Source organism: Amphibalanus amphitrite, unplaced genomic scaffold (assembly GCF_019059575.1).
Source record: "Amphibalanus amphitrite isolate SeventyFive unplaced genomic scaffold, NRLGWU_Aamphi_draft 000565F_arrow, whole genome shotgun sequence".
NCBI classification, from domain to species: Eukaryota; Metazoa; Arthropoda; class Thecostraca; order Balanomorpha; family Balanidae; genus Amphibalanus; species Amphibalanus amphitrite.
In genome coordinates this window covers 395,984-419,178 of record NW_024882059.1, presented here as the reverse complement: position 1 = coordinate 419,178, position 23,195 = coordinate 395,984, and the positions used below count along the sequence as shown (strand labels likewise).

Below are 23,195 nucleotides of genomic sequence, written 5' to 3'. Positions count from 1 at the left end.
CACGTCCAGTTATTTCAACTACGGCACTTAGCCTAGTTGAAAGAAGGCGGTGTCTAGCAACTCGCTCACTAATATACAATATGTTTTGGAATGCTTTCCTTATTGATATCAGTCAAAGGAAATTTGTTATTAATCATTCGTCGAAAATGAAAAAACTGCCAAAAGCTCGACCGGACATTTTCCGAATCCCTGAACCCCATGCCTATATCCTAATACGGCTGTGTGTGTGTGTTGGTGGGGGGTGGGGGGGGGGGGGTTTGTGTGCCTCCCCACCGCTGCACCGCCGCGCGGCTGCTGGGCGGTACGAGCCCACCAGGCTCGCCGTCCGTGACTGTGTCGCCAGTAGCTCGCTGACGGTCGTGTGGGGCGGACGGACGCGCTCCGAGAGAACGGTCACTGGTCGACGGCGTGGAACGGGAGCCGGGAAACAGGAGGATCTCACAGAAACTGCGCTCAAGGAGACGCAGCGGCCATGTCTCACATGTGTAAGGTGAGGAGCGGTGTGAGTGTGCGAGTAATGTGCTGTTTTGAGCTCGGGCAATATTCTATCCGAAGTCGAATTATTGGGAAGTTGTAAGTGTTTTCAAATCATTTGGGTGATTTGAGTTTTGACCAGTTTTCGGTTTACCCATTGAAAAATTTGGTAATGACTCAGAGACAATCCGTCTCATAACAGATTGATGGCACTGCCATCTCGCAAACAGTCGATTATTTTACTGGCATGAGTGGTTTCAGCCTTCATCGTTCCCAAACCCAATTAAACGACCAGTATAACGCCTTTTGGGGCGACTAACGGAGCGAGCGACTGAGAGGGTGGGCCTTGCACGTGCGAAATTGCGAGGGGGTACCTCCAACTGAATTGTGCACGGCACCCTACTAACCGGTCTCTAGCGATGTGCCAAATTTGGGCACAATTGGCCCAGCCGTTCTCGAGATCTGGAAGCGGCACCCTGCACGTGCGCACGTGCAAAATGGGTCCCAACTGACTTGTGCACGGCACCCTACTAACCGGTCCCTAACTGTGTACCAAATTTGAGCGCAATCGGTCGAGCCGTTCTCGAGATCTGGAAACGACCCCTGCACGTGCGCACGTGCAGCAGCACCCCAACTCTGGCACATGGATATGCACACGGTGACTATGATATGCAGTGCCTAGTGGGTGCCTACCTACATGCCAACTTACAGCGCAATCGGCCAAGTAGTTACCGAGATATTGCAACAATTACAAAACGGACACTTCTTCGTTTTGCACGTGGCACGTGCATAAGGGGTCACCCACATGCATCAGGAATAGTCCAATACTTGGTAGAAGGAATGAAGCTACCCTACAAAAATTACCGCGTGTAAATCGGTCAAGTGGTTGCTGAGATATAAGCCTCGCAAAAGCGTGACCACGGCCGGCCGGCCGGCCGGCCGCTCATACTAAGAAATTTCCGTTAATCTAAGGAAAGACTACGCTCGCTTCGCTCGCTCCGTAATAACGGACGACAAGTGGAAAAGAGCATCTTTCTGGTGAATTGTGAAGGTGTCGATCAATGGTTTTGTTCATGACGCAATATGATACGGCCAAAATATCACAACGAATGTCAATTATGATATATCCCATCAACCTGTCCGGTCCATTTGTCGTAACTTCTCAATGGTGACATGACAGATAGCTGGCCCGGTGACGAATGAACAATGGAAGCTGGCTCTGTCAGATACGTTTCATCACGACGCCCAATTTAGTTCGTGAATCGTGATGCATTACCAAAGGTAACCAACATCATTCCCATACCTAACTCATAAACACTCTTACGTCGAACTGACGTGCATCTTACGTACTTTGTACACGACTACCTATATAATGTGTAGTGCATACGTCAATTCATATTATAAAATATCCTCGATTGACCTTTTGCTAAAACATGGTGTTCAAAGCCAACTACGATCATGGATCATGTTCATGATTAGCGTTCGTGAACGATTGAAGAATGAAGAGCGGTTGAGTACGTCGTTTCTGGGAGAAATCGTGCGGTGAACGACGCGGGATGAGTTCGCCAAATCGAGGCCAGGCAGGCTGGCGCTAACCGCGACCTGCGCCGGCCAAGTCACGCTTGCGTCACAATAGCGCCACATTTAATGTGACTCACCGTCAGCGGGGCGGTGAAAACACGCGCTGGGGCCTTTTCTCCGTGAAGCGGATGCTATCAAATTGGTGGTAGGCGTTTTTGGAGCTGTGACGACGGGAAATGCCCAACGTTAGCGATGTGTCAATGTTGGGAGTTGACGTGCTAGTCCGCCACAATAATTGCATTCGATGAATCACATACGTCAGCCGACCATCTGCCCCGCCTCCACTCCCCACCGGCGCGAAATGCCGGCGCACTGGCGGATCCAGACTTGCATTTTGGGGGGGGGGGGGGCAACTCGTGCAAGGAGCCAAACCTAGGGTACCCCCAAATCCTGTTTTCTCATCGGATTTAGGCCACTTATTTTTCGTCACAGCCCTGAAACGATAATTTTTTTTAAACTAAAAAAAAAAATAGAGAGAGAAATGGTAGCCCACTCAACCCGTGCCTTAATATTACTTTGAAAACACTTCAAATTGCTTTTGTCGACCACCGCTCCGGGTCGGTGCTTGGCGCAGCCTTCGCGGGCTGGGAGGTGTCGGTTGAACCTCTCTGCCGTTCGGCCCCTGATCAAGCTAGAGCTCGCGGAAAAAAAACGAGTGTGTTGCCTGTGAGTGACGAGAGGAAGCCGATGATACCCGATTTTAAGGTCCTTGGTCATTGGTTGACCTTCCAGGACGGTGTTTCACGGTCGCGCTGCCAGCCGCTGCCAGCGCATTCCGCGAGCTAAGGTCAACCTTCGGTAGTGTTGTAGGTATAGGCTAGTTGATGTCTCCATGGAAACCAAAAGTGCCAACAGCGCTGGCAGCGTGCCGTGAAACACCGCCCAGGTCAGGTCACAGACCCAAAAGACGGGAAAATCAGGGCCTGTCAGAACCTCCTAAAGTAAGGCTGTAATAGATTTTTTTTGTGCTGATCACGAATTTCATGTTAGTTTGGATCATAGCTGATGTCTTCATGCCTTTAGGCCATGTCGGGGCAGGCCAGGTCAGGTCAACCAGGTCAACCAGTACTTATGGGCGTCCGTGTAGCAGGTGTCCGACTACCACTGGCAGCTACGTAACATGATACGAAGGCATCAAAACTACTTCGTAAATGTTCAAATGGTTGCTAAATGCTAAATTCAAAATCAGCTAAACGAAACTATCCTAGAAACATGTTAAACTCGGAAAAGTGCACCGAGGTCATCAAAGGTCAATGACCTGACTTGACCCTAAGGTGACATTGACACCTACCACAATGGTTGGGACCAACATCATTTCACATGTTTGAGCGTTTTAAACCACGAAAAGACTGTAAACGAGCGGATAATGTGAGCCGACATACGCGGCATCGCGATTCCGGCCAAACATGGCCTCAAACATGGCCAAACATAGTCTCGAGAAAAAGGCCACAGGTCAAAGGTCACTTGGGTCAGGGTCATGAAATTTTCAGACTTTGTCAACATGAGGGTGCTAAAGTTTCGTCGCGATCGGATTAATGATAACTTACACGATAACTTCACGCGTCGATCGAGAGGTAAAGTATGCAATAAGAACTTCTTGGGTGAAGACGAGACCAACACTCAAGCTCACATATTTTTAATGATACGGTAGTTTCTACCTACTACGCTACTTTCTCACATTCATATTTCTTAAGTGTTTTTGGGGGCCAAAATACATGTTGCCCCCTTTCAGGGTTGGGGGCATGACCCCGTGGCCCCCTGGATCCGCTAGGCCGAAACTAACTAGGCCGTTTTCAAACGGTCTGATATTTCAGGTCATGGTTTGCAAACGGCCGGTGTTTTCAGGCTGTTTCATATGCCCTGACTGGGCCAGGCCGTTTGCAAACGGACAATTTTCATACGGCCTGTAACATATATTCATATTTCACCATCTGTCGCAGCATCAAATGCTGATGTGGTGCACTCAAAAGCCGGAATTGGTCCTTGGATGCCGTAAGGACCCTTTTAAGAAATAAGTGACCCGACTGACCCCTTAGAGATTGGCCTGAGTTCTGACCGGAATAAGTCTTTTACCGTTTCACGGGAAGGGACAAAAAGGTCCCTGATATGCTTCTTGTACAATTACCAAACAAAACAAGCTTTTCAACGCCAACTCAGTGAGTGTTCCTAAAAAAAATTATTGCGCATATTCCGTGAATGAAAAATTGCCGGGTCCTCATGTCAGGTCAGGCTGCCAGAGCAAGTTTGTTAACTTGACAGTTCAATCGATATGTATGCAATAAGACCTTCTCGGGTGACGACAAGACATGACGACACTTTATGAAGGAAGCTAGTAAACCCGGTGGTTTCTCCATAGGCACGGGAACCGGGGCAGTGGGGACAGCTTGCCCACCCCCCCAACTATGGGGCCGTGGGGGCGGTGCCCCCACAACTTTCAGACGGAATACCCCATTTTTTGCAAATGTTTTCTTTTTTTGTTGAAAAAAGCCAAGGGATGAAAAATAAGTGGCCCAAAACCGGTGAGAAAACTAGATTCGGGGGGACCCTAGGTTGATCTCTGTTATGGTGTGCCCCCCCCCAGTCTGAAAGTAGTTCCCGCACCCCTGAGTTTCTCTACGCTATTGAATCACGCCGGTGATTCTAACTTTTAGGTATCTACTACGCAACCTTCTCACATTAATTTTTCTTCAAGCGTTTTGGGAGGGGGGCCAAAAGATATGTTGGCCCCCCTTTCAGGCTTTTGGGGGGCCATGGCCCCGGTGGCCCCCTCCCTGAATCCACCAGTGGGGGGCGGTGCCACCACAACTTTCAGACGGAATACCGCCCTTTTTGCAAATGTTTTCTTTTTTTGTTGAAAAAGCCAAGAGATGAAAAATAAGTGGCCTAAAACCGGTGAGAAACTAGATTTGGGGGGACCCTAGGTTGACCTCTATTATGGTGTGCCCCCCCCCCCCAGTCTGAAAGTAGTTCCCGCACCACTGACTTTCTCTACGCTATTGAATCACGCTGCTGATTCTAGTAGGTATCTACTACGCAACCATCTCACATTAATTTTTCTTCAAGCGTTTTGGGGGGGGCCAAAAGATATGTTGGCCCCCCCCTTTCAGGCTTTTGGGGGGGGGCCATGGCCCCGGTGGCCCCCCCTGGATCCGCCAGTGTGCCGGCGCACGTTGCCGCTGTTTTGTGCCATCTTTCCATTACGCCACGTTCGACAATTAGCAGGAAGTGACGCATCGGTGCTGCCTCACATTCGCTTCTGTCGTGCGTGGTTTTTGTCTAGCGGTTACGGCACAACCCACAGCCCTTCCCCGCTCGGGCCCTGCCAGGGTAGCTACTCCAAACCTACCATCCCGCCTCCCCGCCGGGCTGTCGGGCCCGTGAACCTGCCGAGGGCCAGGCCCGAGGGCCGGGACTCCCAGACTCCCGGAAGCTCCCTCGGACTCCCGAGGACCCGGGTCGAATCGCTGCGCCACCTCCCCAGTCCCCACAGCGGGGCAGGTCAGATCATGACCGGACGTAACACTGCGGTGAGAATGCGGTGATGGTGCGGTGGAACTCTCACCGATTGCGGGACCCCGTGCTCGGTGAATCATGCGGCGAGGCGTTTGTATGTGTGTGTGCGTCTGTGTGTATAGTTATGGCGGATCTGCCTGCCACTCGTGGCAAGAGAAAGTTGAGGAGTTGACTGGTGACAGTCACTGCAGGGGTGAGCAGTTGCTGTAAGTTTTACAAACGTCAGAGCTTGTTGTTCGAAGCATTGTGATATAGGCAACAATGTAGCCTAACATTATGCAATAACTGTTGTAGTGTCTTTTTTAACCCTCGCCCGTATTGGTGTTTTTCCAGCCGCGAACGTATAAGGGGGGGGGGGTCCGTTGGACCCCTCCCTTGCCGTTTCGCCCCTGATCGAGCTAGAGCTTCGCGGAAAAAAACGAGCGTGTTGCCCGTGACGAGAGGAAGCCGATGATACCTAATTTTAAGGTCCTAGGTCATTGGTTGACCTTGCAGGTCAGGTCAATGACCCTAAAGTCGGGAAAATCGGGACCTGTTAGAACGTCGTAAAGTGTGGCTGCTATGGGGTTTTTCGGGGCGCTGATCACGAATATCATGTTAGTTTTGATCACAGATGATGTCTTTATGCAGTTTAGTCCAGGTCGGGTCAGGTCAGGTCAGGTCAACCAGTAGGGGTCCTGCCGGGTATTCCTAGTAGGTGTCAACCGCCTCTGACAGCTTCGTAACATGTTACGAAGGCACCAAAACTACTTCGTAAATGTTCATATGGTTGCTAAATTCGAATTCAGCTCCAAAAACTGGCCTAGAAACATGTAAAACTCGAAAAAAGTGAACCGAGGTCACCAAAGGTCAATGACCTGACCTGACCTTCAGGTGACCTTGACACTCACCCTAATGCATGGGGGCAACATCATATCACATGTTTGAACGCTTGAAACCACGAAAAGACTGCAAACGCGCGGCCAATGCGAGCCGACATACGCCGAATCGCGATTCCGGCCAAACATGGTCTCGAAAACTAGGTCACAGGTCAAAAGTCATTAGAGTCAGGGTCACGAAAATTTCAGGGTAGGTGTAAAATTGATTAACGCGAGGGTACTGAAAGTTTCGTTGCAATCGGCCGCTTTTTACGCGAGATATTCGCGAAAAACCATGGGGGGGGGGTCCGTTCGACCCCCCCCCCTATACGGGCGAGGGTTAAGTTTGAAAAACGTTTATAGTGATTGGTGAAGCAAATTTAGCTTTTCTCGTGATTGCCGAACGTAACAAGTTTGTTGTTTTGTATCACTAACTTTCCCGTCAAACCACTTCATCTATTGCTGGACTGGAATGATGCTGTTTTATCAGTGTCACTGTTTTGCCCCGGCTGCGGAACGCTGTCAGTGGTTTGTAGCTGCCCACAAACATTCCGTTTGCAGCTGAACTTTGAATTTTATGAACTTTGTGAACTTTGTGAGTGCAGAATCCATGACGGCTGCTGCGGTAGATCGTGACAGTGACTGACAGTGTGATCCGCAGCCCCCGGCCCTCGCTCTCAGCCCCAGGCCCTTCATTGGGCCGCAACAGTCATTTCCCTGGAATCCCCGTGCTCCATAGTCCGGGTGCTCTGATTGCTCGGTCAAACATGCCGTCCGAAAGGTGTGCCCACAACAAGCAGAGGGTCCTGGAGTTGCGGTTTGCGCTCAGTCATGCCGCTGACTCACGCTTTAGGTCACCCTCCATCCCCGTCATCTCAGTTCCGTTATACACGGCCATATCAGTCGGTGACACACCAGGGAAATAAGCTAAAATTAGAGTGCTCTATTTATTGCTCCCGCTACTTCACCGTCTCCCATAGGGTCCTGTGTTGAGCTGGTGTCGAGGCTCTAAAAATGACGCCGATTTTTGCACCCTTCTCACGAAAATCGCTCGGACCGCCTGGAAACCAATTGTTCCGCTCTAAAAATTTCATGATCGACGGGAAAATGAATGAGGAAAAGATTGGTCCTGAAATAATTCTGAACTCCCTGTAGAACATATCGAAATATGGCTGCAAACTAGGAGCATGTCAAAATCGACAAAACAATACAAATAAACTTACCGGGATTTTTTTATTTTCCATGCATCTGTGTATGAAATGAGTCGGTTTTTCGGAAAGATCATCTTCTGTTTAATTAATAATTCCACAATTGCAATCGAGAAAAAAAAAACATTTCCGCTGTGACAGCAGTTTTGGCATTGTGCCAGTAGTGTGGCGTTCGCGGTGCTGCGTGGTCGTCGGGACGGAGTTGTGAGTATTTTCGGTGTTTTAAATGGTTGATGGCCATTTGAACCAGCTTCATATTATTTCCTACACATTTTTGCATCAAATTATTGCTTTGAAAGACCATTGAAACCCCTTATCTCTTCATGAAACACGATCATATTCATCGTCGACGAAAATGGCGCGGGACTCCATGTGCATTCCGATCGAAATAAATCGTAAATTAAATAATATTCGATGATAAGTATCATATTCTAGTGACACATTTTCATAAAATAAGGCATAAACTTTGCAAGGAAGTCAACATTGGATAATTGGATTCTTATTTTGCTCACATATCCTTGTAGTAGTCAAATGGCTCAATTGTTAGATAGATGTAAGTATATGTTTTGGCTTGATGTTTGCTGTGAAACCACCCAGCCACTTGCAGGTTGAGTGATTTTCTGATAATTACCTGATAATCATTTCTCCTTTTCCTTAAAAGAAACTAAAATTCCTTTCAAAGTAATCCATTTTAAGGAATGGCGGCTTGCTCATTGGCATTTCATGTTCTTGTTTTGTTATTGCTGGCAGTATTTTGATACAATAATGCAATATGAATTTTTTGCAATAATAAAACCTAAGACAAACTCAGTTAATGCGTCAATCAAACACCCAACAGAAAGATTGTGAGTCCTTGTAATGTGAAGCATAATATTCTATGAATGTGTTATATAGAATATGCCAAATATTAAATTAATTATTATTTGATACTGATAGCTGAGCAGGTGAATTATGCCACAATATAATTTCATTTTCTGGTTTTGAAATAGCCGGCAGTATTTTACTTCAACAAATGTAATATACATGGAATACATGTTGTTATGTTACCTATGTTAAAAGTTTAATAACAGCCAACAGAAGGAGCTGTTTCAGCAGATAATGTTTGTACCTTATGCATTACCTTTCTTTTCTGCAGGGCCATGCTTCCGCTGGGTGGTCGACATTTGCCTCCTGAAGAAGTTGAGCAACATGAAGACCACCAGATGAGGTGTCTGCAGTTCATGTGGAACTCTGCAGACTACAAGTGTTATGCCAACCACAACCAAAGTGCTGTGATCATGGAGGCATGAACCTCATGACAACACTTCAGATTTGCAGTTGAACCAAAGTGTGATTCAAACCACCTGTGGCATCTCACTCAATGTGTGAACAGTGTGATTATTGTGCAGTGTTCAGCTGCAACTAAGACATTTTTTAGTGACTTGTTTGCAATTAGCCACCAAAAGCATTTTTGGGCTGGCTGCTGTAATTTGTTGTGCACACTGCACTGCACAATAGTGGTAGTGTTTTGTCACTTGTCAAGTTGTCAGTTGTGCATGTTGCATGTTTCTCTTCCCTCGGCCCTCATTATCAGTTAAGTGGTGAATTGGCATCACTCAGTCTCCCCAGATCTCCATTAGGCATTAACTGTCTGTCAACCACCTAACTTGAGATGGTATTTGCTAATAGTGTCAGAAAAGAAGTGATTGTAGACATTTTTAGGAATATGAGCTCCGTTTCATGCGTGTTCCAGTGGTCATTTTGTCACATGTCCCATAGTGTAATAAATGGAAACTGTTGTTCCCTTTTGAAGGTACTCGCGGATGCAGAAAGCGTTGGGCCTAATTATTAAACGCACCCTCCTATCAGCGACGCACGAAATCGACAAATATCATCCTTTTTAGAACAGGAGGAAACGAAAACTTGTGAACATAGCTGTACCTACAACAGTGCATAAGGAATTGAAATTCTGGGAGTTTTTGAAATTCGGAGAAACTCAAGTTGTCGACAGGTATGCCCCCGCCCCCCTTGCACGTCAAAGACCGCCTAAAAAACAAACGCCTACAAATGAAGGCATTATTCGTATGTTCGTTGTAATTGCAGCAGCCTGGCAACATGTATTGCGGTCCGATGGCGAATTACACTCGTGCTCAAAAACTGCCGGTAACTGCCAATGCACTTAGGTCATAGGTGAGGAGAGGAAGGGTTATGTCATATATCAACATCATAGAAATGGCTTCATCTGAGCTGTGCCTATTGTACATAATTCAACCAATATGTGCATTTCGTTTCTTGCAATCTACTCATGCTTTCACTCCAGCTTCAGAGTAATCATCCCATATGGTACGTCTTAAGATATTGATTTCTATGGCGGTTTGCAATTACTAGCCACGTCTCACCTCAGTTTGGTGGCCCCGCATCGGCCCACTCGGCCGCTCTAAAATTGACTTACGGAGGAGGATGGTGGCTTTTATTTTAGCTTCTCCGCCGACTGCGGGGAGCGCCGTCGCCGAGGTAGGAGCAATAATTAGCTTATGTTTGGGACTTATTTCCACGCTTAATTAACATTTTAATGTTATTTTAATTAATTCATGTTAATCTTTGACGCATTCTCTTTCTATTGATACCATCCACCGGTCTGAGAATTACTGCCTTGCTGCGTAAGGGCCGATAAAAGATCACGCTTTTAGGGGTATCTCTTCAACATGGGGCAGGAGCAATAAATAGAGCGCTCTAATTTTAGCTTATTTCCCTGGTATGTCACCAACTGATATGGCCGAGAGAAGTAGCTGAATCGTTCGTCCGCTGTATTGTCAGTCCCAGACTGCTACAATCCCCTAGCCGCCAGCCATTGAAGATCGGTGCGCTTGACCGAAATAGCAGACAGCAGTAGCTTTGAAAATTAACGTCGGAGATGTAAAGTTGAGGTCTTTCATAAAGTGTATAACATAGCCTTGGCCGAGACTGGCTGATCAAAGGCATTATTTTTTTGTCTTTTTACCCAATTGGCGGTCGCTTTGATCTAGGTCTTTGGTCCGATCCCAGTCTCTTCATTCTCCAAGGACTGCCGACCTGCCGACTTATACCTCCCTGCATCATTTTCCTTTGAGTCCACACGTGACATGAGCATTACCATACCTCGCTGCCTGCCATGGACCGGCTCAGTCGACTCGCCAGTCACCATGTTCACGATGACGACACAGGTGGCGCGTCACGGCCCGTCACTGCGTCACGTTCCGCGGCCGTGACGCAGTGACGTGCTGGGTCACACGGGGGTGCCAGAGGTGACCCCGTCCGTCACATGTGTTGTGCCCAGGCCACGTGGCAGCAATTAGGCTGGGCGACAGAATCAGTTGTTTGCGATGCTGATGTGGTTGTCGAGGGCTGCGGTGAAGACAGCACGCGTGTTTGGTTGGGTGTTATTGAACTGTGTATAGCTGTGGTGGCCAGTGACCCTCAACAGTGGCTGTTTTCGATGGTTGTCACGCACCGTCTATACCTTGTACAGCTATATTTACTACAGCCTTAGGTCTTTAGGTGTGCCGAATGCGCATCAGGTGCCGTTCTAAAAGCATCGTCTTCCCAAAAAAGCCACTATCTAACGTTGTGGCCAAAATGAATAACTTAAAACCTTTGTGTTAAATAAATTTTAAATGATTTGACCTCAGTGAGCACAATGCTTTTTGTTAGTCGAGCCCAGCAAGGACTATGTTTTTCAGTGTGCTGATTTAAGGATTATACCTTGCGTTTTCAGTTTAACATGCATCGATCGTTTCTGCTAGACGTAGACCTTGAAGTCTTTGATCCGATCATGACTTCTCTTTATGGAGACACGTATATATCTCGTTCGCGTTTTCATTATCGTGATCGGTATAGAACTATAGATAGGTAGTGGCTGTTTTCCTACCGGTCTTCTGAGTCACTTCAGATATTATCCGATCTGAAGGTTCTGCACTATAGTCTGCAAAACAAGGGTCTGTGGCACAAGTCATCATGACTGGGCACAATTACTTGTTTTCCTTTGTTGCTATTGCTTCTCATCCTTAATCCTTTCCGCTTCTCACATATTATGTTTATATCTGACATTGACTAGCCGTGGTCACCCAGTGATGGCAAAGAAAAAAAAGATGTAAGAATGATTATTCAAGAAGTTCGATACTAAGTTTGGACGCAGATCATCAATGACCGATCATGTGCGTTCAAACTAAGTACGTACCTATCGTCCTGTAGGAAGACGACCGAACCAACACGATTGATAATTTTTGCATCTATTTTTGTCAAGTGTGTGATGTGTAATGTGTATCCACTGCGTGTATATTTACGTCACCATGTAAAGGCCTGGCTACACTATGCGTTTTCTTCGTGCGTTTTTTGCGTGTTTGCGTGTTTTGCGTGATATCGTTCTAGAAAAAAGAACGATATTACGTTTTTGTGATGATTTTCACCTTAAATTTTAGTTACATAAGAGTTATATTAGCTTTTGTATATAACCAAAGTAAAAATTATATTGTTTATAACTTTTTTCCTAGAACGATATTACGCAAAACACGCAAACCTGCAAAAACGCACGCAGAAAACGCATAGTGTAGCCAGGCCTTAACAGTGTGTTTAAGAAGTTCTTATTGACTACGTGCATCACATAAAAAACTACCTACTACAAAGAAACATAAAAATATGCATGCAAAGATCGTCTGCATCCGTTCTTATCCCCAACCAAACATCACAGATAGCAGCCTTCGCCGTAAACATGTATGGTGTCCCGCGTGCCACAGGGCTGCACGTGCCGCACCGTCTCAACGACAACTCCAGCGCGTGTCTTACCACACCCGGCTGCCCCCGACTGGAACACGTATGGTCACGGACGGAAAAAGGCGCGTGGAAATGCCCCGGAAGTTCACTACCCCTGTGTGTCAGATCGACAGGTGCACTGCTATATCCGTGCTGAGAAAATCCGTGTCTTCGACGAATGGCACTGGAAAAAGCAGGCTATTTCTGATGAAGTAATGCGATGACTTATTGTCTGCATTTTGAAAATATGCATTGTCCTTAACATTTTATTGTATGGGCAAATCACAGCGATTCCAGAAGCCGATCTCATTGGTTTCAGTTCGCGTGACATTGTCGCTATCGCTGACGGCATTTAGACGGCATGTGACTCGATCACTTCGTGCAGTGAAGTGAGCACTCCAATTCAGCGAAGGGGAATATTATAAAAATATCTACAAGGCGATTTATGAACAAGGTGCGGTAGGCGGCTTCTCAATGCTTTTCTGTAGCTGTCGAGGCCTGAACAATTCCAGAATGAGTAACGCACGAAATTTTTCTCACCTCAATTTATATAAAGGGTGCAAAATGATCGCATTATTCGGCTCCAAACAACATGTTCTCGGTAGTTCTATTTTTTTTTGGGGGGGGGGGGGGGGGTAAACCACTTATCGCAGCTTGAATCTAGATATGGCATTGTGAAATAATTTAAGCCCTACAACTCTATACCTTTCCTGAATTATGGACAGTTAGTTGCTGCACATCTCCCTTGTTCACTTTTTTTTTTGTCTGTTTTGCTATGTCGAGACGTTTCCGATGACTGCTGGTTGCAAATGCTACCATACTCCCTAAGAGCCTCAGTGTCACTAATTACGCATTTCCTCCGTCACTGCCCCACATATGAGTTCCGACCATATGCCTTGCAGCGGTGAATGCATTATTGCATCACTTCACTCACACAACCCAAACACACGGTCCGTTAGCCTTTGTGAAGAACTGGGTGACATTGAGACCGGCAGCAGCACACGACAGTTGTGACCTTATCCACTAAATAATCCGTTAGCTGCACACACTACCAGCCCTCACCTCCCGCCCCCAGCCCTTGTCACGGACCTCTCTCTTCCTGACCTCTGTCGCCGCGGGGCGCTGCCGACGATATTGTCCCGGGTCGTCACCTGACCCTGCAGGTCATCACGTGACATTTGTTGGAACAATACGCCGGTAATGCGCCGCAGGGGGTGCAGGTCACGTGGCCGACAGCACGAGTCGCACGGTGTCGTCAACGGGTTCCGGGTTGGCGTTGATGATAGCGATAATGTTGTTTTTGTGGGGCGAACTAGAATGCCGTCAAAGGTCAGAGCAGTATCCCCTCACGGGACTCTTGCAAGCAGTGTAATCGGGTCGTCAGGCAATACAGAAGAAAAACTGAAAGTCGCACGACCCGAACAATCGGGCAACCTTCGCCGGTCCAGAGAAACGTTTGTGTGGCAGATAAAATTGCCAATTAGTTGGGGTAGCTGGGCAATGGGCATGGTTTACTGCTAAAGCCCCACCCAGCCGTCTGGCGGAGCACCGCTCGACAGCCCATAAAAAATATCTGGGTCGTTGACAGAAATGTTCACATTACTAGGTATTTACGGAATGCAGCCAGCTGAGAGTATTTAGTGAGAACACGATTTAGCTGTTTTCACGTCATACGTTCGGCAAATAGCCCGATCCTGACCGATCGTATCAGACTATTCCACAGTTCCCATGGATAGTGTAATATTCAGGTCCTTAGCAACAAAATGATCGTTCCCAAACTCGGCATCTTTGCACTCTTGGCACATTTCTGTAACTCGTCTCCAACGCTCGCACTGCCCGCGCCAATCTGTCCGCGACTGAAGCCTACAAGCCAACAGCGCCACCGACCCGAAACGCTGGCCGATTTCACATACACTGCTGAGTCATCCGTGAAGCACCCGACTCTCGACTCACAGCCCGCTCCTCCGTTTCAGATGATGGAGGGTGTCCGAAAACACAAGGGCGGCTGCCACTGCGGCAGGGTCAGATTTGAGGTCACCGCGCCGACCCAGGTCACCGTCTTCGAGTGCAGGTGGGTCGCGGTGTGCTTACAAGGGAGATGGAGGCCATTGGTCCGAATAGAAAAACTCTCCACAGGTGCGACAGGTTCCAGAATCTGGGCGTGGTTAGGCGATTTGTGGTTAGGCTCATTGTCGCATGAAATTGTAGTTCTAATCGCCAGCAGCTTATCTATTCTAAATAGTTGTTCGTCGAATCGGTAATGACGACCTCACGGACAAGCGTGAACAACCACCTTGTCTAAGTGTAACAAGGTGGACTAGGGGGCAGTTTTCGCTTGTTCCCCTAAATGTCTGCGACATGGGTATATTTTACCACATATCACGACTGACATGTTTTCTTGGCTAAATTTACAAAGCCTGCTTGGAAAACGTCACTCCCTGAACACCTCGCCCGCACCGTAGCCGCACTGTTTTCCGGTCCGTTACCTTGTTAGTGCCCGCGGCGCCTTCACGGTCCGTACCCGGCCACTTCCCCACGGGCCGGCGCGGTCAGGTCAGGGTCCGCCCGTGTTTATATAACCGCTGGGCCCACGGCACCGAGCACCAGGTCGCCGGCCGCTCGGTTACGTAATCGCCCTCCGGCGGTTCCTGCCCCGAGGCGACGAGCCGGTCACGGCTGGCTGCCCTGACTGGTGACCTTGACGGAGAGAGAGAGGGGGAGGGGAGGGAGAGTCACGGAGATGCGGTGACGCCGGTCGTGATATCTGGAGACACCCGCATGAGATGGTCGCCTCAGGCAACCGACGGCGAGGGTCATGGTCATTGTCCATTGGTCAGAGTCGGAGCGACGGTTGCGTCATTCTCAGCAGGTGGCAACTGTCGCAACAGGAAAAAACGGCTCGTTTGGATACAATGGAAGCTCTTCTTAGGCCGAACTGTTCTTTGGCGATACAAAGGAGTCCCGCGACCCCGTCATGCACAAATGAATTCCACGCAAGGAATTCGGGACGAGTTAAATGCCTTGCGGCACAGCATACGTTCAGGCGCGGAATACTAATGCCATCTAGCGGATGAATTGTCAGTTTGCTCACGTAAGGAATAAAACAGTGCCGAACGCCTCCAAATCCCAGCTGAAATTTTGACCTTCAGGTTTATTTCACGTCCTTTAAACTTTGATTTATAGGCATGACGAATTAATAACTTTGCTAGGTGCAAATTGCGAATTTTTACGATTCCTCACATAGGAGAGAGTGGGGTAAGATGCCCAGGGTGGGAAAGACGCCCCACCCCCTCTAGCGGCGAAACAAAGAATTGGACCCGGAAATTAATGTTCTTAGCGTAAAGCGGAAGCCTGCCTTGTTAACTGCACAAAAATTTGCGAAGCTCAGTTGGGCAGCGGCTGGCTGGTGAATGCATGTTTTTTATTGTCTGCTTTCGAAAAATATTTTGGTGTCAAAACATTGTAAATATCAAAGAAGGTAGATAATTTTTGCGTCCCTTGCTATAGTCGTGATACATTAACATGCGTGTACTGTGTCCCAAACAGTTTGTTTAAGGGTGTAGTCTTATGGCTAACAAATTGTACTGATTTAATGTTACTTTGGTACCTTGGGGTAAGGTGCCCCCTGTCCTGATGGGGAAAGACGCCCCCCTAAATCCGTAGGCTGTCCTTCAAGCAGCCCGTCAAATCATTTATTACATGCTTGTGATGAGAGACAAAAGCCGATCTGAGACTAATGAGAGTCCAATACGGTCGGGTGCTCCTCATGCCAGTCTCTCGGCCCACACAGCGACTTTTTGGGCGGCATCTGACTCTGAGAGCCCTCACGACGGCCTCGATGGGCCCCATTATTGGCTCCAGGGCCCCTCACGACATCCTTTGAGGGCTCCCACGTTGGCTCCACGGGCCGCGCTGGCATCTGAGGTCCCCACGATGGGCTCGAGGGCCCTCAAGCATCATGAAGACCTATAAGGGCCCCACAGTGGTCTCCGAACGCCACCACGGAAGCTTGCTTGGCCGCGCTGGACTATGATGACCCTAACGATGACCTCTGAAGCCCCTTACGACCACTTTTGAGGGCCCTTACGATGACGTTTGGTGTCTACTGCAGGCTCGAAGGGACTACTGATTCGTTCAGGCGATTCACGTGCCCATTTATGTCACTTATAGTGCAGGGGGCATCTTCCCCAACGCCAGGGGGCGTCTTTCCCACCCTGTGGGGTAAGATGCCCCCTTTGACTTCTTCAGGAAAATGCTTAATAGCAAAAACAGTTATCATAGTTCAGGCACGAAAGTGTGATATTTTTGGAGAAAAATGATGTCGGCTTCCGTTGAAACTCCAAGTTTTTGCTTTCCGATCGTCATTTCCGAATAATATATGACATAGTAAAATCCTGGGCATCTTTCCCCACTCTCCCCTACCTATTTCTCTTCTGTTTACAGCTGCGACATCTGCCAGAAGCGTCAGAGCCGGTACTTTATGGTGGATGCGGAGCGGTTTCTGCTTCTGCAGGGCCACGGCGACCTGAGCACCTTCGGCTCCAGCGAGGTCAAACACTCGTTCTGCACCACGTGCGGCGTACAGAGCTTCTTCATTCCCAGCTCGGGCGATAACACAGACTCAGTCGGTGAGTTCATGACCTCGGCCGTGATTCTGAGAAACTCCAGTAGAGCATTCTCCGAAAATTTGCTGAGGTCCTTGGGAAGCTCGCATGTTCCTATAGTTTATCCACCGGTCTAAAACGTATTACAATGCAGATGGGTGCGACCCTACCGGAGTCAGCTGTTGGTGTTTTGATCGAAGATGGCGTGGGAGTCACGATTCCCGGGGAGGAGCGGGCCGAGAGAGCGGGGGAGGGAGTGTGGTGCATGGCCAAGGTTTGCGGTCAGTCCAAAAAGCGGCACCGCTAGCTGAACTGGTGTGGGGGAGTGGAGAGGGTTTCTGGTCACGAGTGCCGACCGGTCGGCCCTGGACGTCGCGGAAACACCTGTGAGGCACGTCTGGAGCATATGGTCATACGTGGCACACCTCAGCAGAACAGTGTACTTACCGGGAATGGAGAGAGGAAGGTTCAGAATCGTGTCATCAGAGACTAGAGAGTTAGCTCTTCCGATGCAGACAATATATATTCTCGAGCATTCTCATTCTCGGTAACTCAGATAATATGCCTATATGCCGACAGCCAGGCCAGGCCAGCATAGATTATAGATGCACGGTTGGAGGGCAGCATCCATGCAAATGCTGTCAGCTTACGCAGAAAGGCACATAAAAGAGAAAACGCTGAAGGTGACATGCTCCCATCTCCCCCTTTAGCAATTAGCGGAGCCCGAGTCAATGTTCGTTCTTCCATTCCACCGTTTTAGCATATTTGTCCGACAAGTTATGTTTACGCACCGGATTCTAAGCAATGCGGGCGGTGTTGACAAATGTCAACCATCGGGGACCAGGCCCATTCGGGTTTGAATCATCGCAGCCGGCAGACCATGGCGAACAAGGTGCCTGACAGAGGTGTTACCTTATCGCCAGAACCATTGTCTCTCAATCCGTGGAAATGGCGGGCGGCGGAGTCGACCTCTGACCTTGGTCGGTACCTACCACGCGGGCGGGCGGGCGGGTCGGACGGGCGTGACCCACCCCTGCACCGGCGCCGGCTGTGCATGCTGTTCGTATTTACAGCCGGTACACGTGAGCTCCGTGCATGCACAGTCATCACGCCATAGACGTTGTTAGTCCCCGTGATCTCCGGCTGGGGAGAGACAGCGAGCTCCGACTGAGACGTGAACGAACAGGGCCCATAATCAGCGTCAACCCGTCAGTGCAACCGGTGTTAGAGGCGTGTCAGTTTTGACGGGTATTGCGCTGAACTGTCTGACATGTTTACGAGATCAAAACGGGTAGATGTATTGAAACGTATTTGACTGCTCATATTTGTTTTTTAAGTTCTAACAGTCCCAGTGTTTTGGTAGGACGGAATTTTATCGAAAGCAGCATGCTAAGTGACTGTTTTGCCCTTTTCAGGTATCATGCCGCACTGCCTCGACCCTGGAACGCTGAAGAAGATCAAGACCAAGAAGCGTAACCCGAAGAAGTCCAAGGAAAACGACGATCCGCTGCACAGAGCAATGGCGACCGCGTAAATCTAACGCCGGTGGTCGCCATGACAACGAAGTGCATCTCGAGCTGACGTTGTCCCATTCAACGATGTGAAGATAGTGAAGTCTACATATGGCAACAGTGATCCGATGATCGCTATTCGCTATGTGAGACACGTAAATAGGCTGTTAATCGGGGCCTTCCTGCCTTGTACTGTGCTGGTAAGCGTACGATGTAGTTTGTTAGTTTCGGTAGTGAGTTTACAAACTTCTACTGAGTTGTGACCATATTGTGTCAAATAGTTTGTCATCTACGATTAGATGTTTCAGTACCTAATCAACCGTAAGAGGATATATTTTGGTGCATTTTAGCACCATTTTATGTAGGTATAGGTAAGTACATGCATAGGTTCAGTTGTGTGTCTGGAGAGAGATTTTGTATAGCCAAGTGTTGGGTCTTAAGACTGCGTTTATGATGCCTGTCGTCTTCATGCTTTGTTTCATTCATTTTTTTCAAAATAAATTTTGTCACTGAAAGTACATTTGTGCCATGTAACATGGGGTGAACACTGAACTGTGTTAGTACCTACCTCTTTTGGGAGGAGGTGAACTGTAGGTACTCAGCCCTCTGCAAACTGCTACTTAGGTTATCACATAGCGCCCTGCCGTCAAGTCAGCAGGGCGCTATATGATGGGGAGAGCGCCGACAGGTCAGGAGGGCGCCGTATGGTGAGGAGGATGGAGGGCACTATACGAGTGAAGAGGGCAACTGGGGCATTCCACGTCAAATCGAACAAAAATCGGCTGTTTTGCACCTTACCATCAGCGATTTCATTATAAATTTGTGAGCGAGTTCCTGTGTGGCCCCAGACATTACATTGATGTTTTTTGCACATTCTGACCACAGGTCTTCTAAATATAGGGCATCAAATTTTTACAAAATGTTGCATCTTTATATTTTTGAACGACCATAACTTTGGTTGTACTTGTTTGATTTGAATGAAATAAACCTTACTGTTTAGGTAATTTCTTAAGCATTTGTTTAGAATTGCACCTACTTAAATATATGACCTTGAAACTTGCTTAACTTTGTTCTTAAGCACAAATATTGAAATAGCAAAAAACACGTCACCTTCGATTTGGCTCATTTTCATATATTTTATTGCCTACCATATTCTTAACAACCTGTGAAAAAATTAGAGTGGGCCATTCATAAGTTTTGAAGAAAATTGCACATATGCAAACGTATGTTAGCACGCGCAGTGGAGGGGGAAGAGCGAATTTCGCCCACCCCTCCTGTTTTTCGCCAATATCTCATAAGATTAATGCGAAATTAATTATGGCTACCTGTCAAGAATTGAATTGGACATCTCATCGTGCAAGCAATAAGAAAATCAGTTCACAACTGTTCTAGTAATAGCGGTGTAAAGTGAACATCCTGTCGCCGCAGCGACGCGGCGACTCGGCAGCCGGCGCCGACCGTTACGCGCCGCCTGAATTGTAGACTGTGCCGGGACGGAACGAAACGGTTCCGTCTTTACATCGCGCTCCCTGCCGCTGATTACGTTCGATTCGCGTCAAATTTTGTGAGAAGACTAAGAAATGTACAGGCAATCTTATGGTGAAAGAGTTTTGAAAATCGGTTTGTAAACAATTGAAATATGAACGTGTAAACACAAAATTGTGATTGCTGCGTTTCCAGCATCGGCCGAGCCCGCCTCAGCCGGCGACATGTTACTCTTAGCAGGCCTCTAACTGCCATATTTATTATTGGATTAACCCGCGCCCTGGTGTGGGTCTGAGCCACCTTCGCCCTGGTGGGGGGGGGCCAAAATGACCCCCCCCGTCTAACTCGAAAACGAAGAGGGCTAGGAAGACGCGGAAAAAAGCAAACGAAAGCCCATAACAAGTACGTTCGAAAGTATTTCAGTCATTTTTTCGCTAAGGTCAATATTGAGGTCGCTAGAGGTCATCATAGGTCAAATTTCAGTGTTTTCGGTGTTGCCGGACATATTCCGCTGTAGCTCGGAAACTAGAAGAGCTAGAGAGCCGCGGAAAAAAGCAATCGATAGCTCTTTTCAAGCTCTTTCGCCAAGGTTCGTCAGATTTGACCTCAGCTCAACGGTTTGGCCTACAGAGGTCATGCAAGGTCAACTTGGCAAATTTCGTTGAAAATGTTTTTAACTATAGCATGCATTCACGAGAAAATAGAGAAACGATTCATGCACCATCGTGCTTGGCTCGTCGAGACGCGTCGAATGATATATAGTTTGACCTCGAAAGGTCATTTTGAAAATTTGACCTCAGGTCAAGGTCATGACCTTACCGAAATAGGTCATGCTGCATATCATTCGATCCGCATTGACGAGACAAACACGATAAACGTCGAACGGAGTCTCTATCTCTATTCAATAACAAGTAAGTGCAGAAAAACCGCTGGTGACCTCTGGTGACCAGGGAGATGACCTAGCGTGACCTCAGCGAGGTCACAAGCAAATGGTTTCACATGGGCTGTGATTTGCTGACCCAAGACACTTCAATAACGAAATATAGGAACAATCACGCCCGATTTAGCTGAAAAACAACTACTTTTCGATTCTCCCATTGACTTATAATGGGGAGCAGCGATGACCTGACCTGACCTTAGGTCACATTTATAAAAAATCCGAGATAGCCATTTTGTAGAGCTGGGTGACATCTTCAAGTACTGTAAATTTTACATCGATCGGATAAAAGCTGTGCCTTTGAGAGAGCTTTGAACTTTTTTAGAGGTGGTGTCAGTTTTGGTGACCTTGTGACCTGACCTGACCTGACCCGAACCCCCCAAAAAAGGACATGATGTAAAAATGTTGAATAAACAGCTATACAAAGTTTCAGGGCGCTAACTCAAGTGGTTTCTGAGTTATCGCTGAAAAACCACAGGGGGGGGCCAAAATGGCCCCCCCCCACCAGGGCGAAGGTTAACTAGAAATTCCCCATACATACTAAAAAATGTATGTTCTTTCGTATAGTGAAGATCAAAAGACATGAAGATATCGTTGCGTGATAATGTTTTCGTTGAATTTACTTAATGATGCATTTCCACACGGCTCAAAATTCACCGCAAAATACCGTTTGCCTGAGACACTTTTACTATGGAACGTGAATGCTTGACTACGATGACTATGCATTTCCATTCTCGCAGAGTTTGGGATATCACTAATCAGCAATCATTCATTTCAGAAAGTGTGCACAAGCAAGCATGTCTTGACTCTGTCTTTCAAGGTCACGCGCGGTTGCGTGATGTTGATGCATGAAAACGGCGTTTGCCGCGAAAGTTATGAATGGCCCACTCCATTTTTTTTCACAGATGGTTAGGAACATTGTGACGGACATAATATGTAAAAATTACCCAAATCGAAGGTGACGTGTTTTTTGCTATTTAAATTTTTCTGTTTTAATTTAAGGTCAAATGCATTTCAAGGTCACTTCAATTTAATTTTATAATTAAAAAGCAAAGCCTCATCAATTGCCTATAAGACCCTGTTAATATCATTTTGATACCAGAAAAGAAACCAGAGTTATAGCCATTTAAAAAAATGATGTGTGGCATTTTTAGCTATATTCGATGACCTATATCTCAGCGATACGTTATCAAATTTCGAAAATATTATACGTAACTCAGTTTTGAACCATGCCCAGTCTGCCTACAAATTTTCAGAAAAATCGAAGGGGATGACGGATTTCGGTGTTTGATTTGACGTGGAATGCCCCAACTGACAGTGACAGGTCAGGAGGGCACTGTATAAAGAGAAGGGCGCGGACATGTGAGAAATCCTCCATTTCGTCGCTTCCATCCTCTGGATACTGAAATCCTTCTCCTCCACGTCGCAACCCCCACTCCGGGTTGGACAGGCTGAGACACCTTTATCTCATGCGGGCTGCTCCCGAGGGAGCGCACCCCGTAGCCGGGTGCAGAGAGTGTTTGGGGGGCTGGTCGGCCTGTCCATTCGGAAGGGCTCAGCCGGCAGCCCCGGCGACTCTCTAGGGTGCCTGCCCAGGCCAATGTCTCCCCCTAATCCTTTCATCCCCGTCCGGCTCTGAAATGGTCTTGTCAGACCGAAGGGGCCTAACCCCCCCAAAAAAAAACATGTGAGGAAGGCGATGTACGGTCAGGAGGGCGCCGACAGGTCAGGAGGGCCCTCTACGGTTAAAAGGGCACCGACTTGTCAGGGGGGGGGGGGAGGGGGAGGCGCTGAACGTAGAGGGCGCCGGTCTGGAGGGTGTTGTGTGGTTAGGAGGTCGCTTTAAAGTGAAGAGGATGGTGACAGGTCAGGAGGGTGCTGTACGGTGAGGAGGACGCTAAAACAGTGGCGCGGGAGCTACTTTCAGACGGGGGGGGGGGGCACACCTTAATAGAGATCAACCTAGGGACGGGTACCCCCGAATCTAGTTTTCTCACCGGTTTTAGGACACCTATTTTTCATCCCTAGTGGGTTTTTCAAAAAAAGAAAACGTCTTAAAAAAGTGCGGTATTCCGCCACAAAGTTGTTGGGTTTCCACCCCCACGGCCCCAGAGATGGGGGGGGGGGCAAGCTGCCCCCACTGCCCCCCCCCCCCGGTTCCCGCGCCCCTGCGCTGTAATAGGTACCGGATAAGGAGGGCGCTGCCAGGTCAGGAGGGTGCTGAGGCTGACATGTGTGGAGGGCGAGACAGATCAGGA

The 23,195-nt window shown here is 48.0% G+C and overlaps 1 protein-coding gene across 1 annotated transcript; it reads left to right on the top strand.

Moving 5' to 3' along the window:
* Window positions 1–244: 244 nt before the first annotated feature.
* LOC122393955 (centromere protein V-like) lies at window positions 245–19,002 on the top strand. The gene is made up of 4 exons (XM_043390458.1): window positions 245–490; window positions 14,374–14,471; window positions 16,844–17,028; window positions 18,420–19,002. The coding sequence occupies exons 1-4, from the start codon at window positions 473–475 to the stop codon at window positions 18,536–18,538; spliced, it is 420 nt and encodes a 139-aa protein (XP_043246393.1). The 5' UTR covers window positions 245–472; the 3' UTR covers window positions 18,539–19,002.
* Window positions 19,003–23,195: the final 4,193 nt, after the last annotated feature.